The sequence below is a fragment of the Patiria miniata genome, unplaced genomic scaffold (assembly GCF_015706575.1).
Source record: "Patiria miniata isolate m_02_andy unplaced genomic scaffold, ASM1570657v1 HiC_scaffold_30, whole genome shotgun sequence".
Lineage (NCBI taxonomy): Eukaryota > Metazoa > Echinodermata > Asteroidea > Valvatida > Asterinidae > Patiria > Patiria miniata.
In genome coordinates this window covers 8,446,188-8,462,431 of record NW_024037070.1, presented here as the reverse complement: position 1 = coordinate 8,462,431, position 16,244 = coordinate 8,446,188, and the positions used below count along the sequence as shown (strand labels likewise).

At 38.9% G+C, this 16,244-nt stretch overlaps 1 protein-coding gene and 1 non-coding gene across 2 annotated transcripts in view; both read right to left on the bottom strand.

Annotated features, from left to right (window-relative positions):
* The window catches only part of LOC119739113 (dynein heavy chain 5, axonemal-like), a gene marked incomplete at its 5' end in the record, with an annotated part of 41,401 nt that extends 36,370 nt beyond the window's left edge, over window positions 1-5,031 (bottom strand). The window contains 5 exons of the mRNA XM_038213943.1: window positions 403-627; window positions 1,704-1,865; window positions 2,616-2,823; window positions 3,777-3,940; window positions 4,843-5,031. Of these exons, the coding sequence (XP_038069871.1) occupies window positions 403-627; window positions 1,704-1,865; window positions 2,616-2,823; window positions 3,777-3,940; window positions 4,843-5,031 (948 nt within the window). The remainder of the gene's footprint in view (window positions 1-402; window positions 628-1,703; window positions 1,866-2,615; window positions 2,824-3,776; window positions 3,941-4,842) is intronic.
* A 2,920-nt stretch (window positions 5,032-7,951) lies between these two features.
* On the bottom strand, window positions 7,952-8,024 carry Trnaa-agc. Its single transcript has one exon. It is a non-coding gene; the product is annotated as a tRNA-Ala (tRNA).
* Between the last annotated feature and the right edge of the window lie 8,220 nt (window positions 8,025-16,244).

The following is a 16,244-nucleotide window of genomic DNA, read 5'->3' as shown; positions in this document are numbered from 1 at the left end:
ATGTTCACTGAAGAAATTTTACCAATTGAATATTGAATCTGACGTCAGAATATTGGACAATATTATTTACTGTGTGTGTACAACAAAAGCTAAAAACTTGTAGAATTGTGATAAGAATTATATGATCTAAGCATGTAGAGTCTACTCAGTACATTTTTGGACAGGAAGTTAAACAATTTTGTCAACTACTTTTTTATATTTTTTATGTATCTCATCTAAAAACGTGTCTCTAAAGATCCAATTGAATGCCACAAATGCATTGCAATTTACAAATTTATGTAAATAAGGAATTCAATGATAACATACATAATGATTTAAGCCATTACATCACATTTTGGCGAAATCAGAGGTAGTGTCTTTGCTAATCACCAATAATTTCCAGGCTATTTCAATCCAACTCACCAAGTCGTCAAAGATATCCCTCTGATGGACATGGATGGTAATGAGCGTCTCGTACTTCCGACGTTCCACCTTAGTCAGGTTGCGTGTGGTCTGTTCAATCAGGAGGTTCAGCAACTCCAGGAAGGCCTGGTTGGTTTGCTGCATGACCTTACGATCGTACTTGGCGTTGACTAACGCTTCCTGGGCATCGCGAGTCCAGATCATCTGGATGCCTAGAAGACCCACCTGTTCAATGGGAGACAATGTACAGGTGTTTAATTGATTGATCATTTGACCATTTCATACTCAGGACTTACGTTTCTCTATTCATGAAAGTTTGCCCAACCTGCGGCTTGGACAGTACAATTAGTGTTGCTTTTTACTAAGGAAATAAATATGTGCCTTCGGCTCGGACTATTATCCCAGCCAGGCCCCTAGCTGGTTTTAAACGTACTTGCTTTATTTAAACCATCCAAGCACATATTTATTCCCATTCATAACTGCCTTTTGGTTAAAAAGTCCAAACAAGTCAAAATACACAAATTTCTAACGATTTTGTTCAACAATTTACTTCATGTTTTGTGAAACACCCCTCTGGCCATGGTTATGGTATGTGCCTCGCATGCGTTGTGCTAAAATTCTCCTTATATGGAAATGGTATAAGCACTGCAAGCCTATTTATTATCACTATGAAAGCATGCCAGCTTGGGCCAAAAAAATTATGTGCAAGGGGGTGTATTTCTTAAACTTTCTTTCGAAAGCAAAGTCAAGGGCCCCGTGATCTGGGCCTAATTCTGCTTACCGTTGGTGAACAATCCCTGCTTACTGTAGCAGAAAATTCTGTGCTTACGGTAAGCGTATTTCTCAGGTTAGCAAGGAATTGTGGCCTCTGCGCATGCGTACATCCCGAAACTAAGGATTCTGTGCTTACAGGAAGAGTGCAGAATTTTTTCTGCTAGGACTAATAGCACAGAGTGGTGATCGTAAGCGTGGAATTCTGTGGTTAGCAGTGCTCTATGGCCCAGGTTCGATTCCTGCCCTGGTCCACATGTGGATTGAGTTTTCAGTCTCTACCTGATTCCGTGAGTTTTCCCCAGAATATTCTGCTGGGGTTTTCCTCCCACATCTGAAACTGCTATTTCTTCTCATGGTCTTCTCTCTACAAGTTCCTTCAGAATTGCGAGCTACTCGTGCCTAGAGCGTTTTTGAAGAATCCTTGGTTTTATGACAAGAAGTAAATAAGCGTAACAATAAACAAAGTCCCACAACACAATTTCCCGTAATACGCAAAAACACTTATGAGAAAGGGAGCTTGACGTTACCTGTGCTGGGTAGGAGTTCAGGAACTCGATCAGATTAAAGCTAGTATCTTGGACCGCCATAGCTGCCGTACGGATGACACCGTGGACCGATCGCTGTGACATCATCATCAGATTCATCAGCCAGATCTCCACATTACCCTCAGCCTTGATGGGCTTCTCAAGCTACAAAATATAGTGATTCAAAAGCAATAATAATTATTGTAAACAAAATAATAATTTTTGTAAACATGGTTAAATGTTGCTGTGATCTTTGACAAAGTTGCCCATTTTTTTCATCAATTTTTTTTATGAGTTTTCGCGACCGAATTCATCTTTTTAATAACAGATAATTTCTTCACAGGTATTTTGCCATGCAGACTCCTAAGAAAATTATATGCATTTTGGTAATGACTGTTTTGGACACTATAAATAGGGAACATTTAATTGGTCGGTTTCAACTCACATTTCTATATTTGAATATAATTGGAAAAATAAACGAGTGGACTTTTGCCAGTCTTTTTTTTTTCAAAGAATAAAAAATGATAGCAAGACTCCTTAAGACTCCTGGAAAACTGGCTTACAAAATGTTCAAATTAAAGACTTATGACCTTAGATCAACTTTATATACCCATTATGGTTTCCATACCAATTCTTTGTAGTCTAAAGACCCTTATCTTTATCAAAACTTTTCTGGCATTATATCAACAACAACAAATCCTAACATATATTCCTCATTTTGCTTAAATCTTTCACGTCAACAGTACATAAAATGCACAAGCAACATACACAAACAAAATTAGGATTATTCCTGTCACGAAAGGTAAATTTTTCATTCATACTTTTCCAATATTTTCAATTTTCTTTCATCATTTTCTTACTATTGATTCTAAATCACTACCCAAACCAAATCATCAATGCCAACTGTTCCCTCACCTCAATAGTTTCTCCTTCCTGCGAGATGATTGCCAAGATCTGATCGTAACTCTTCTCATGGAACTTGACGTTCTTGGTGTTGTCAAAGATACTCAGCAGATGGGCCTGGATGGTGTGCGAGTCAGAAGCCTGGCCCAGGATCTCTAGCAGGGCCGGGTCTGAGACAAAGAAGAAACGCGGGAACAACAGACGCTTCTTCTCCAGGTAGCTGTAAGGAAAAGAGGAAAAGTAAGTTTCAGAATCTTAGAACATCACCATCTTTCTCTTCTTGTGAAGCTATGCACTTACAGAGTCTTCAATGGAGGGAATTTCCACTTCGATACAGAGATGTTAGTGGGCCCAGACATTTTCTAAGGTAGAAAATGTGAAAAATACAAGGAAAGTATATAGCAACAAAAAGAAAGTATATTTAAAAGACAGAAACTCCTTTAATTGCAGGGGGACTTTAACGGCACGTGGCTTTCCATAACTGCTTCTGTCACAATTCTCTGTGAGGTTTTTTTTACAAAGTGTATGATTTCAATGGTATAAACTACATGGTCATACACAAAACAATTTATTCTTGAACTGTTTCCTGAAATAAATTTTTAAAAATCTAACGATATTTTCCAGTTCTCTAATATAACCAGAACTGACATTTCGGAAAAAATATGTGGATATTTGAAATGGAAATGACAAAATTTGACAGTTATTTTTTTTATCTGAATATTCACTCACCACCCAATAACCATAATGTTTTCCCTGAACACTGTTAATAATAAAACTCTGGGGATTTTCAAAATCTCAGCTTCACCCCTGGTTTCAGAACCATTGTAAAAACTTTAACATCCAAAGCAGATGGAAGGACTCTCAACTTTGGCCACATGCTGGGGGGGGGGGGGGGTTTATAGTCAGCCAAGCAACTGTAAAGTCACCCCCAAAAAAGAGGAAATTCCAAGACTTCAGACTTTGTACAGTGTTTTTCAATTTTAAAAGGCAAAAATGGGAATTGAAAATAAAAGAAGCAAATCAGCTGATCCGTTGCAAGCCTGTGACAGAAAATGGACCCATAGCGAGCCAGAGTCACCCAATTCTGGGCTTAAAAGTTTCCTGAAACAGAAGCTGGATATAAAACCCTTGAATGTTGACCTTTGACCAGACAGTGGTGACCTTTAACCTTACCCTGTGAGTGACTTCTGGCACAGTTCCAGCTGCTCCAGCAGATGAGGTAGCAGCTGGCCCATGAACTCATCCCCCACGCAGCACTGGACCACGTTGGTGTTCTCGTGGGCTCGCACCATAATCTTGACCCACGATTTGTCGATGTTGGAGAAACGTTTGGCTTCCTTGTAGGGTTCAAATCGTAAACAATAAACCAATGAGAACTCAGTGAAAAACAGAGAATTTCATCTATGAATGAATCACAAGAACTCAGGAATATATGGGGCTTTCATCCACAAATGGTACATACAGAATTTACAAGACCAACATTAACTGTGAGCTTTTACAATTTGCTTTAAAAACAGATTTAGAAAATAGTCTAATTTGGGGAAAAGCCATTTTCTGAGGAGGAATCAGGTTAAGCGGGTCATTTCAGGAAGTCCACATACATTCCAGGCTCCTTTGACGAATAGGGTTACCAAAATGTGCGTGCGTCTTTTCTTTAAGAACGCATGCAGCATGAACGCAAACGTGGTGCCACATCAAAAATAGCTTCCAAGTTGAAATTGCCGAATAAGTCTATATTTTCAATTACAAAAGTAAATGAAAACAACATCTACGGACAGAATGCGGAATTAAAAAAAAACACCACTTAATTTAAAAACTAAACAATTAATTGGAAAAAAAAGGAAATTAATAAATTTAAGGAGAAAAAAAAACGTCTGATCTTCAGCCTTCGATGGACCGATCCAGTAAGCCCCTCCCACTGCGCACGTGGGCAAATTAACACGCGCTCCTCTCCAATGCCACACTACATTTTCCTACCGCGTGCATCATACGCGCGTGCACGCATATCGGACTTTTGTGCACGCACGTCGGTCATAAATCACAGCTGCGATTGGTCAGAATACCATGGGGTGGTGCTTACTGGATAGGTCCATTGCCAACCGAAATGACCAGCCACCCAATCCAATGAATGGTATTATTTATGCTAATTTCAAATTTAAAAAAGAGGGAACAAAAGTTTTTGAAAAGAAAGGCAAAACACAGTTCATCAGGAACCCTGATGACAAAATTCCAAGTGTACCTTCGGCAGCTGTTTGGCGATGTCCCCACCGACAAACACGGCTTCCAGGTAGACCCACAGGTTCTGGACTTGCATCCATTGCTCAATGATCTCACTGGTGTTGGACAGATTCTGAACCCATTGTTGAATGGTCTTCTTGAACGGCGCATTGTATCTGCAGGTGAAAAACAGGTGGAAACAAAACGCAAAGGTTAGATATTATTGTAAAACAATAGGGCGTGTTCAATGACGGCCATCTCTGTAGGAGAACTGCAGCTGCGTGTTTTTACACAATCAAGCACGCATGTGTTGAAAATGTTCCAAACACGTGCGCTTGTTGCTCGAAATCTGTTCGAAATACGACACAGCCGATGCGCGTTATGCAAGTTCCCAATCAAAATGCCGATGCACGTGGATGGTCTGTAGGAAATGACATCATTTGAACGAGACCAATATATGGTTGTGAGTGTTTGATGACTTACACTGCATGCTATGCATGAACGCGCTTTGCCACCACAAACGAGATCTCTACGGGTGAAAATCAACAAAGTTATTAGAAAGTACAACAGAAATTCACTGGAGTGGGGTTTGAACCTACAACCTCCAGATTGCTGTTCCGGTGCTCTACCAACTGAGCTATCCAGCCCTATGTTGGAACTTCCCATTTTTAATGTCTTCAAGGGGGGCTAGAAAACCTCTTTGAAAATCTAAGAGAATATATTATTGGTTTAATGGTTTTGTGAAAGCTAAATCAAATATCTCCTCTCCCCTTTCCAAAAAATAAGACTACCACATCATGTGTAAGTAAGGTTAATATAAAAGGTAATATACCTCATAAACCACATATATAACGTACCATGTATGACACTTTTTTTTCACTGTCAACAACTTAACTGTACACGTATATATCTTTATTAAAAAAAACCGGCTAATATTAAAAAAGCAATCAAATTGCATCTAAGTAGACGTCAGTTGAGTGAAAGGGACACTACTTTAAACTGTAATTATGTCAATCTCTTCATGACAGGAATTGTGCTCTCTTTTTTTTAAGTCAAACTTGATCTTTACACAAAAGGAGAGATGAAAAGACAGCAGTAAAAATTTCATTATCAGAGAAGTCAAGTGTTTGTTAGGGACGTGTCCCCCATGACAGGCTGATTACTCCAACAACTCGGGCTTAATATTAGCCATCAGTTGTGCATCTACATGTTGAGTTTGCTATGCAGAGGACACCTTGGCAGTGTATCTTTGGCGCAGAGGATATGTGTCTGCACAAGATTGCTATTAATGGCATCTTGACATGAACAATTCATTCAGCGCAAAACAACTTGGTGTGTGAGAAGCTTTCAGAGTCTTGTTACGGCAAAATACCAGAATTTATGGTGATCAACTTGGAGCTCCCAGTCCTCCACATTAATCTATTTGATGTACTAGTTATATCATCAATCTGAAGCAACTTTTAACTACAATGTCGTTGGAAGGATTCACTCTCTGGAAAAATGAATGATTCATCGACAGATCCTTTGGCCGTGTCCCCACTCTTTGTCGCTTTCCGTACTTGTTTCATCAGCTGCCTTGGATTGCTGATCATAGCTGGAAACATTCTTTCCATTGTCGTGACTCGTCAGGTAGCAGACTTGGCAGACAGTACTAAGATCTTGATGACATCTTTGGCAGTAGCTGACCTCACAGTTGGGTGTTTGACACCATTTAGTGTCGTAGCTTCGGCTACTTCGGCGATATTGCTTGTCAGGCTTTCGCTATTGTTCTAACACAAGCTTTTTTTGTGTCAATATTTTCCCTCATCTGTTTGAACATTGAGCGCTACATTGCTGTCACCCGACCCTACAAGTTTCCAGTGTGGTGCTCCCGGCGTCGTGTTATTATCAGCGTCATTTTGTCATCAACTCTATTTTTGTGTTTTATCACTGCAACATTATACCTAATTGGAGTACAGTATTTCGAAGCTCCAGCTGTATGTTTTGCCGTAAATGCTTCTGTAGCATTAAACACTTTGGCCCTTCTATTCTTTGACATAATTCCAGTGTTTATCATGATGTGCATATACTATCGCATCATTAAGATCAGCCGAGAGCATGAGAAACGAATCAACCAGAACGATCCTAACAACAAAAACAACATAAGGGATAACAAAGCTCTGAAGACGTTCGTCGTCGTCACTCTGGCCTTTGCAGTTTGTTTCACCCCACAAACGATAACCAGAATCATTGAGGCTTACACCAATGTGGAGGCTGCATATTGGCTTCAATTTATGGTGATGTGGCTTTTTGTGTCCAATAGTATCTGCAATGTTTTCATCTACTGTCTGTTCAATTGCTCCTACCGACAGAAAGCCAAGAAAATCATCACAAACAGATTACTCTGTTGCAAAAGTTCAGTGGAACCTGTGAACATTCAAGTTTAAGGGGAAAAACATCATTGCAGCCCCATGGGAAGAATAAGATGAATTTGTGTTGCCAACCTTTACATCACTTGCTGTACAGACTAACATACTCTACGCCATTCAATACTTTCAAAGAGTATTCCTTTGAGAATGCAGATGTTTCCTTTAACTTTGTGCTTAGTGTGATAATCACTTTTGTAATCAAGCAATAATTCACGAATCAACTCATCCACTTCTCAGTAAACAATTTACAGTCCAATTTAAATTACACAAGTATAAAATAAAACTATGTCCAAAAAAGTTCCCAAAAAAATTGAAAATCTGGTATAAAGTCTTCAGTTTTTTACATTCCTCACCAAGAGGCTAATATACATGTATTTTGCAAAGTTAAACAGGCGTCCGTCTAGAATTACGTCTTAATCTTTGCACCTTTGATCTAACTCTTGGACCAGTATAACAGGTTAAAGAAAACTGTTGAAAATCTGATCAGATATAAGATTTTGCAATCTCGAGTGTTTTGCAATATTCGGATATTAGATTTGCTGGTGCAATACTCAGGTTATTATGAGAGAGAAAAGTGACGGCTCGAGTCAATAACTAGCCTGGTAGTTATTAATATAAGGCCATGAGATTCAGCGTTTGCATTTCAGTTGACAGAACACTCAACTGCGTGTGACACGAGGGACTCTTGTTCCAACAACATTTCCGTAAAACGGGACCACATATTGACTGGAGTGGGGTTTGAACCTATGACCTCCAGATTGCTGTTCCGGTGCTCTACCAACTGAGCCATCCAGCCCTATGTTGGAAGTTCCCATTTTTAATGTCTTTGTTCAAGGGGGACTAGAAAACCTCTTTGAAAATCTAAGAGAAAATTTTATTGGTTTAATGGTTTTGTGAAAGCTATAAAATCAAATATCTCCTCTCCCCTTTCCAAAAAAATAAGGCTACCACATCATGTGTAAGTAAGGTAAATATAAACGGTAATATACCACATAAACCACATATATAACGTACCATGTATGACACTTTGTTTTTCACTGTCAACAATTTAACTGTACACGTATATATCTTTATTTAAAAAAAACGGCTAATATTAAAAAAGCAATCAAAACTGCATCTCAGTAGACGTCAGTTGAGTGAAAGGGACACTATACTTTAAACTGTATTATGTCAATCACTTCATGACAGGAATTGTGCTCTCTTTTTTTTTTAAGTCAAACTTGATCTTTACACAAAAGGAGAGATGAAAAGACAGCAATAAAAATGTCATTATCAGAGAAGTCAACTGTTTGTTAGGGACGTGTCCCCCATGACAGGCTGATTACTCCAACAACTCAGGCTTACTATTAGCCATCGGTTGTGCATCTACATGTTGAGTTTGCTATGCAGAGGACACCTTGGCAGTGTATCTTTGGCGCAGAGGATATGTGTAAGCACAAGATTGCTATTAATGGCATCTTGACATGAACAATTCATTCAGCACAAAACTACTTGGTGTGTGAGAAGCTTTCAGAGTCTTCTTACGGCAAAATACCAGAATTAATGGTGATCAACTTGGAGCTTCCAGTCCTCCACATGAATGTATTTGATGTACTAGTTATATCATCTATCTGAAGCAACTTTTAACTACAATTTCGTTGGAAGGATTCACTCTCTGGAAAAATGAATGATTCATCGACAGATCCTTTGGCCGTGTCCCCGCTCTTTGTCGCTTTCCGTACTTGTTTCATCAGCTGCCTTGGATTGTTGATCATAGCTGGAAACATTCTTTCTATTGTCGTGACTCGACACGTACCAGACTTGGCAGACAGTACTAAGATCTTGATGACATCTTTGGCAGTAGCTGACCTCACAGTTGGATGTTTGACAGCATTTAGTGTCGTAGCTTCGGCTATGAACCACTGGCCCTTCGGTGATGTTGCTTGTCAGGCTTTCGCTATTGTTATAACACAAGCTTTGATTGTGTCAATATTTTCCCTCATCTGTTTGAACATTGAGCGCTACATTGCTGTCACCCGACCCTACAAGTTTCCAGTGTGGTGCTCCCAGCGTCGTGTTATTATCAGCGTCATGTTGTCATCAACTATATTTTTGTGTTTAGTCACTGCAACATTATACCTAGTTGGAGTACAGTATTACGAAGCTCCAGCTGTATGTCTTGTCGTAAGTACTTCTGCAGCATTAAACACTTTGGCCCTTCTATTCCTTGACATAATTCCAGTGTTTATCATGATGTGCATATACTATCACATCATTAAGATCAGCCGAGAGCATGAGAAACGAATCAACCAGAACGAACCCAACAACAAAAACAACATCCAGGACAACAAAGCTCTGAAGACGTTCGTCGTCGTCACTCTGGCTTTTGCAGTTTGTTTCACCCCACAAAAGATAACAAGAATCATTGAGGCTTACACCAATGTGGAGGCTGCATATTGGCTTCAATTTATGATGACGTGGCTTTTTGTGTCCAATAGTATCTGCAATGTTTTCATCTACTGTCTGTTCAATCGCTCCTACCGACAGAAAGCCAAGAAAATCATCACAAACAGATTACGCTGTTGCAAAAGATCAGTGGAGCCTGTGAACATTCAAGTTTAAGAAGAAAAACATCATTGCAGCCCCATGGGAAGAATAAGATGAATTTGTGTTGCCAATCTTTACATCACTTGCTGTACAGACTAACATACTCTACGCCATTCAATACTTTCAAAGAATATTCCGTTGAGAATGCAGATGTTTCCTTTAACTTTGTGCTTAGTGTGATAATCACTTTTGTAATCAAGCGTTAATTCACGAATCAACCCATCCACTTCTCAGCAAACAATTTACAGTCAAATTTGAATTACACAAGTATAAAATAAAACTATGTCCAAAAAAGTTCCAAAAAAAATTGAAAATCTGGTATAAAGTCTTCAGTTTTTTACATTCCTCACCAAGCATGCCAAGAGGCTAATTATTTGCAAAGTTAAACAGGCGTCCATCTAGAATTACGTCTTAATTTTTAAACCTTTGATCTTACTTTTGGACCAGTATAAAAGGTTAAAAAAAACTGTTGAATATCTGATGAGATATTAGATTTTGCAATTTTGAGTGTTTTTGCAATATTCGGACATGAGATTTTGCTGGTGCAATACTCAAGTTATTATGAGAGAGAAAAGTGACGGCTTTGTCCCGTTTCGAGACGCCTCTCTCTCAGACTGATCATTGATATTTAACATGTCTGAGAACATACATGTATCTTAACAAATTCAGTGTTGAATCATTAGCAAGATAGTTCCAGGCACTGAGCCTTGTTTCAGATAGAAATAGTGAAGTTGTCTCGTGGCCTAAATGTAGATGTTGTTCAGTGATTTGAATGGAACTCACAGAATTGTATCATTTCAATGACATAGACTTGCCGCCTCATTTGGACTGGAATTGTTGATCTACACATAAAGTAAGTACAAGTATGTCCATGATGTTGTCGTAGGATTTCTCCCTTGAAAAAACTGGGAACAATGTTTCTTTATAATGAGCTGGGGACGCATGTTCAATTCAAGTAAAAATAACTTCAACTGCCACCAATGAGCCAATTATAAAGTCCCAATATCATGTGTCAGTACATGTAATGCATAACAGATACAGGGTGAGTAAAAACAAAGCGGAACTCAAACCCCAAAAATGTATGTCATATATAAAAAAAAATATGTAGCACCAAAAATAATGACTGGAAAGCTTATTTCATGAACTACTTTTCGATGAAAAAATTAACTAAATTGCTAAATCCTTTCAAGGTACTGGTATATCGCCATTTAAACACAATGAAATCTGTTTGAAATACGACACAGCCAATGCGCATTATGCAAGTTCCCAGTCAAAATGCAGATGCACGTGGATGGTCTGTAGGAAATGACATCATTTGAACGAGACCAATACATGGTTGTGAGTGTTTGATAACTTACACTGGATGCTATGCATGAACGCGCTTTGCCGCCACTAGCGAGATCTCTACGGGTGAAAATCAACAAAGTTATTAGAAAGTACAACAGATATTGACTGGAGTGGGGTTTGAACCGACGACCTCCAGATTGCTGTTCCGGTGCTCCACCAACTGAGCCATCCAGCCCTATGTTGCAAGTTCCTATATTTAATGTCTTTGTTCAAGGGGGACTAGAAAACCTCTTTGAAAATCTAAGAGAAAATGTTATTGGTTTAATGGTTTTGTGAAAGCTAAATCAAATATCTCCTCTCCCCTTTCCAAAAAATAAGGCTACTACAGTGTAAGTAAGGTAAATATAAAAAGGTAATATACCTCATAAACCACATATATAACGTACCATGTATGACACTTTTTTTTCACTGTCAACAACTTAACTGTACACGTATATATCTTTATTAAAAAAAAACCCAGCTAATATTAAAAAAGCAATCAAATTGCATCTAAGTAGACGTCAGTTAAGTGAAAGGGACACAACTTTAAACTGTATTATGTCAATCTCTTCATGACAGGAATTGTGCTCTTTTTTATTTAAGTCAAAACTTGATCTTTACACAAAAGGAGAGATGAAAAGACAGCAATAAAAATTTCATTATCAGAGAAGTCAAGTGTTTGATAGGGGGCGTGTCCCCAATGACAGGCTGATTACTCCAACAACTCAGGTTTAATATTAGCCATCGGTTGTGCATCTACATGTTGAGTTTGCTATACAGAGGACACCTTGGCAGTGTATCTTTGGCACAGAGAATATGTGTCTGCACAAGATTGCTATTAATGGCATCTTGACATAAACAATTCATTCAGCGCAAAACTAGTTGGTGTGTGAGAAGCTTTCACAGTCTTGTTACGGCAAAATACCAGAATTAATGGTGATCAACTTGGAGCTCCCTGTCCTCCACATTAATCTATTTGATGTACTAGTTATATCATCTATCTGAAGCAACTTTTAACTACAATTTCGTTGGAAGGATTCACTCTCTGGAAAAATGAATGCTTCATCCACAGATCCTTTGGCCGTGTCCCCGCTCTTTGTCGCTTTCCGTACTTGTTTCATCAGCTGCCTTGGATTGCTGATCATAGCTGGAAACATTCTTTCCATTGTCGTGACTCGTCGGGTACCAGACTTGGCAGACAGTACTAAGATCTTGATGACATCTTTGGCAGTAGCTGACCTCACAGTTGGATGTTTGACAGCATTTAGTGTCGTAGCTTCGGCTATGAACCACTGGCCCTTCGGCGATGTTGCTTGTCAGGCTTTCACTATTGTTCTAACACAAGCTTTTATCGTGTCAATATTTTCCCTCATCTGTTTGAACATTGAGCGCTACATTGCCGTCACCCGACCCTACAAGTTTCCTGTTTGGTGCTCCCGGCGTCGTGTTATTATCAGCGTCATTTTGTCATCAACTCTATTTTTGTGTTTAATCATTGCAACGTTATACCTATTTGGAGTATCTGTACAGTATTTCGAAGCTTCAGCAATATGTTTTGTCGTAAATACTTCTGCAGCATTAAACACTTTGGCCCTTCTATTCTTTGACATGATTCCTGTGTTAATAATGATGTGCATATACTATCGCATCATTAAGATCAGCCGAGACCATGAGAAACGAATCAACCAGAACGATCCCAACAACAGAAACAACATCCAGGACAACAAAGCTCTGAAGATGTTTGTCATCGTCACTTTGACTTTTGCAGTTTGTTTCACCCCACAAACGATAGCAAGAATCATTGAGGCTTACACCAATGTGGAGCCTGCATATTGGCTTCACTTTATGTTGACGTGGCTTTTTGCGTCCAATAGTATCTGCAATGTTTTCATCTACTGTCTGTTCAATCGCTCCTACCGCCAGAAAGCCAAGAAAATCATCACAAACAGATTACTCTGCTGCAAAAGGTCAGTGGAACCTGTGAACATTCAAGTTTAAGGGGAAAAACATCATTGCAGTCAAAGAGGCGTCCGTCTAGAATTACGTCTTAGTTTGTACACCTTTGATCTCACTCTTGGACCAGTTGAAGAGGTTGAAGAAAACTCTGTTTAAAATATGATTGTTTTTTAGTGTTGAGTGTTTTGCGATGTTCAAATACAACACTTGGCTGGTGAAATACTCAGGTTATTATGAGACAGAAAAGTGACGGCTTTTTCCAGTTTGGAGATGCCTCTCTTCAGACTGATCATTAATAGTATACATGTTTGAGAAAATATCTTATAATATTCAGTGTTGAATCATTAGCAAGATAGTTCCAGGCACTGAGCCTTGTTTCGGACAGAAATAGTGAGGGTTACGAGTCGATACATTTTTTGATGAAAGCCAATTTGCCCGGACTAGTTGGTTGGGCAGGGGTACCCTTAGATATTTCTTTCCATTTGCGCACTCATCAGTTGCTAGATTCAAGTGGCCTTAATGTAGATATTGTGCAGTGAATTGAATGCAACTCACACAATTTGACTTACAGCCTCATTTGGATGGGAGTTGTTGATCTGAACAAAAAAAACAGGGAAAATCAAAGATGTTGTTGAAGGATTTCTCCCTTGATAAAAACTTGGACCAATGTTTCTTTATAATAGGTCAAGGAAACATGTTAAAAGTCAAGTAAAAATAAACTTCAACTGCCACCAATGCCCCAAGTTATAAGGTTGCAATATCGCGTGTCAGTACAGTAATGAATGACACGTAGTGTACACAAATTGCAGAGGATTTTGTCAATATCATTAAAATCTACTATCGATCAATGTTCATTTAAAAGGAACCCAATTAAACAGGGCAATTAAAACTGCATTAAAGAGGGAGGCATTATCACAGAACTTCAAACCCTATTTTGTCAATCACTTCAGGATAAGAATTGTGCTGCATTTAAAGCCAACCTTGAAGTTGATCTTTACACAAAAGCAGATGTCACTGAAGCAATTAAAGTTTCATTATCATGGTAGTAGGCCATTAACTAATGATGTGCCACTGCTAGCTGCTTGTTCACATCAATAACTAGCCTGGTAGTTATTAATATTAGGCCATGAGATTCAGCGTTTGCACTTCAGTTGACAGAACACTCAACTGCGTGTGGCACGAGGGACTCTTGTTCCAACAACATTTCCGTTAACGGAACCATAAAGATTTGATGCGAGTGCTCTCGATAGAGACCCAGTTGGTTTGAGAGAAGCTTTCACAGTCTTGTTACTGCCATAAACAAGAACCGTTGGTGACTCTACCCAAGTAATTTCTGTTAAAAAAAACAAACATTATCCTGTCAGCTTGGAAGTATTAAGAGCAGCTACCCATTCAACTACTTGGTATTACAGACTGCTTCTATACTCCATCTGATGTCAGGATTAACTCCTATTTCGTTGGAAGGATTCACTCTTTGGAAAAATGAATGATTCATCGACAGATCCTTTGGCCGTGTCCCAGCTCTTTGTCGCTCTCCGTACTTGTTTCATCAGTTTCCTTGGATTGCTGATCATAGCTGGAAACATTCTTTCCATTGTCGTGACTCGTCAGGTAGCAGACTTGGCAGACAGTACTAAGATCTTGATGACATCTTTGGCAGTAGCTGACCTCACAGTTGGCTGTTTGACAGCATTTAGTGCCGTAGCTTCGGCTATGAACCACTGGCCCTTCGGCGATGTTGCTTGTCAGGCTTTCACTATTGTTATAACACAAGCTTTTTTTGTGTCAATGTTTTCCCTCATCTGTTTGAACATTGAGCGCTACATTGCCGTCACCCGACCCTACAAGTTTCCAGTGTGGTGCTCCCGGCGTCGTGTTATTATCAGCATAATTTTGTCATCAACTCTATCTCTGTGTTTAATCATTGCAACATTATACCTATTTGGAGTATCTGTCAGGTATTTCCAAGCTTCAGCTATATGCTACGTCGTAAATACTTCTGTAGCATTAAACGCTTTGGTCGTTCTATTCAGTGACATAATTCCTGTGTTAATAATGATGTGCATATACTATCGCATCATTAGGATCAGCCGAGAGCATGAGAAACGAATCAACCAGAACGATCCTAACAACAAAAACAACATCCAGGACAACAAAGCTCTGAAGACGTTTGTCGTCGTCACTCTGGCTTTCGCTGTCTGTTTCACCCCAAAACTGATTACTGTAGCTGTTGAGGCTTACACCAATGAGGAGGCTGCATATTGGCTTCAATTTATGGTGACGTGGCTATTTGAGGCCAACAGTATGTGCAATGTTTTCATCTACTGTCTGTTCAATCGCTCCTACCGACAGAAAGCCAAGAAAATCATCACAAACAGATTACTCTGTTGCAAAAGGTCAGTGGAACCTGTGAACATTTAAGGGGAAAAACATCAAGACACTTCTCTTGCAGACTGATCATGATTGTTAACATGTTTGAGAACATATCTTATAATATTCAGCGTTGAGTCATTCGCAGAATGGTTCCAGGCACTTAGCCTCATTTTGAATAGAAATAGTGAGTGTTTCATATTGATGTAAATTTTTTGATGAAAGCCAATTTGCCCAGACTAGTTGGTTGGGCTGGGGTATCCCTATTTCTTTCCATTTTCGCAATCATCAGTTGCTAGATTCAAGTAGCCTAAATGTAGGCATTGTTCAGTGAATTGAATGCAACTCACACATTTTGACTAACAGCCTCATTTGGATAGGATTTGTTGATCTAAACATAAAACAAGTTTATCAGTGATGTTGTCGTAGATTTTTTGGTTACCTTGATAAAAACTTGGACCAATGTTTCTTTATAACAAGCCAAGGAAATGTGTTAAATTTAAGTACAAATAAACTTCAACTGCCACCAATGCCCCTAATTATAAGGTTGCAATATCTTGTGTCAGTGCAGATAAAAATGACAAGTAGTGTATATATTTGCGGATGATTTTGTCAATATCATTAAAAAAAAAATACTATCCATCTATCTTAATTCAAAAGGGTCTAACTTTACCAGGGTAATCAAAATTGCATTAAAGTGGCAGGCATTTTAAGACAACGTCTAATCTTATTTTGTCAATCACTTCAGGACAGGAATTGCGCTCCATTTAAAGCCAAA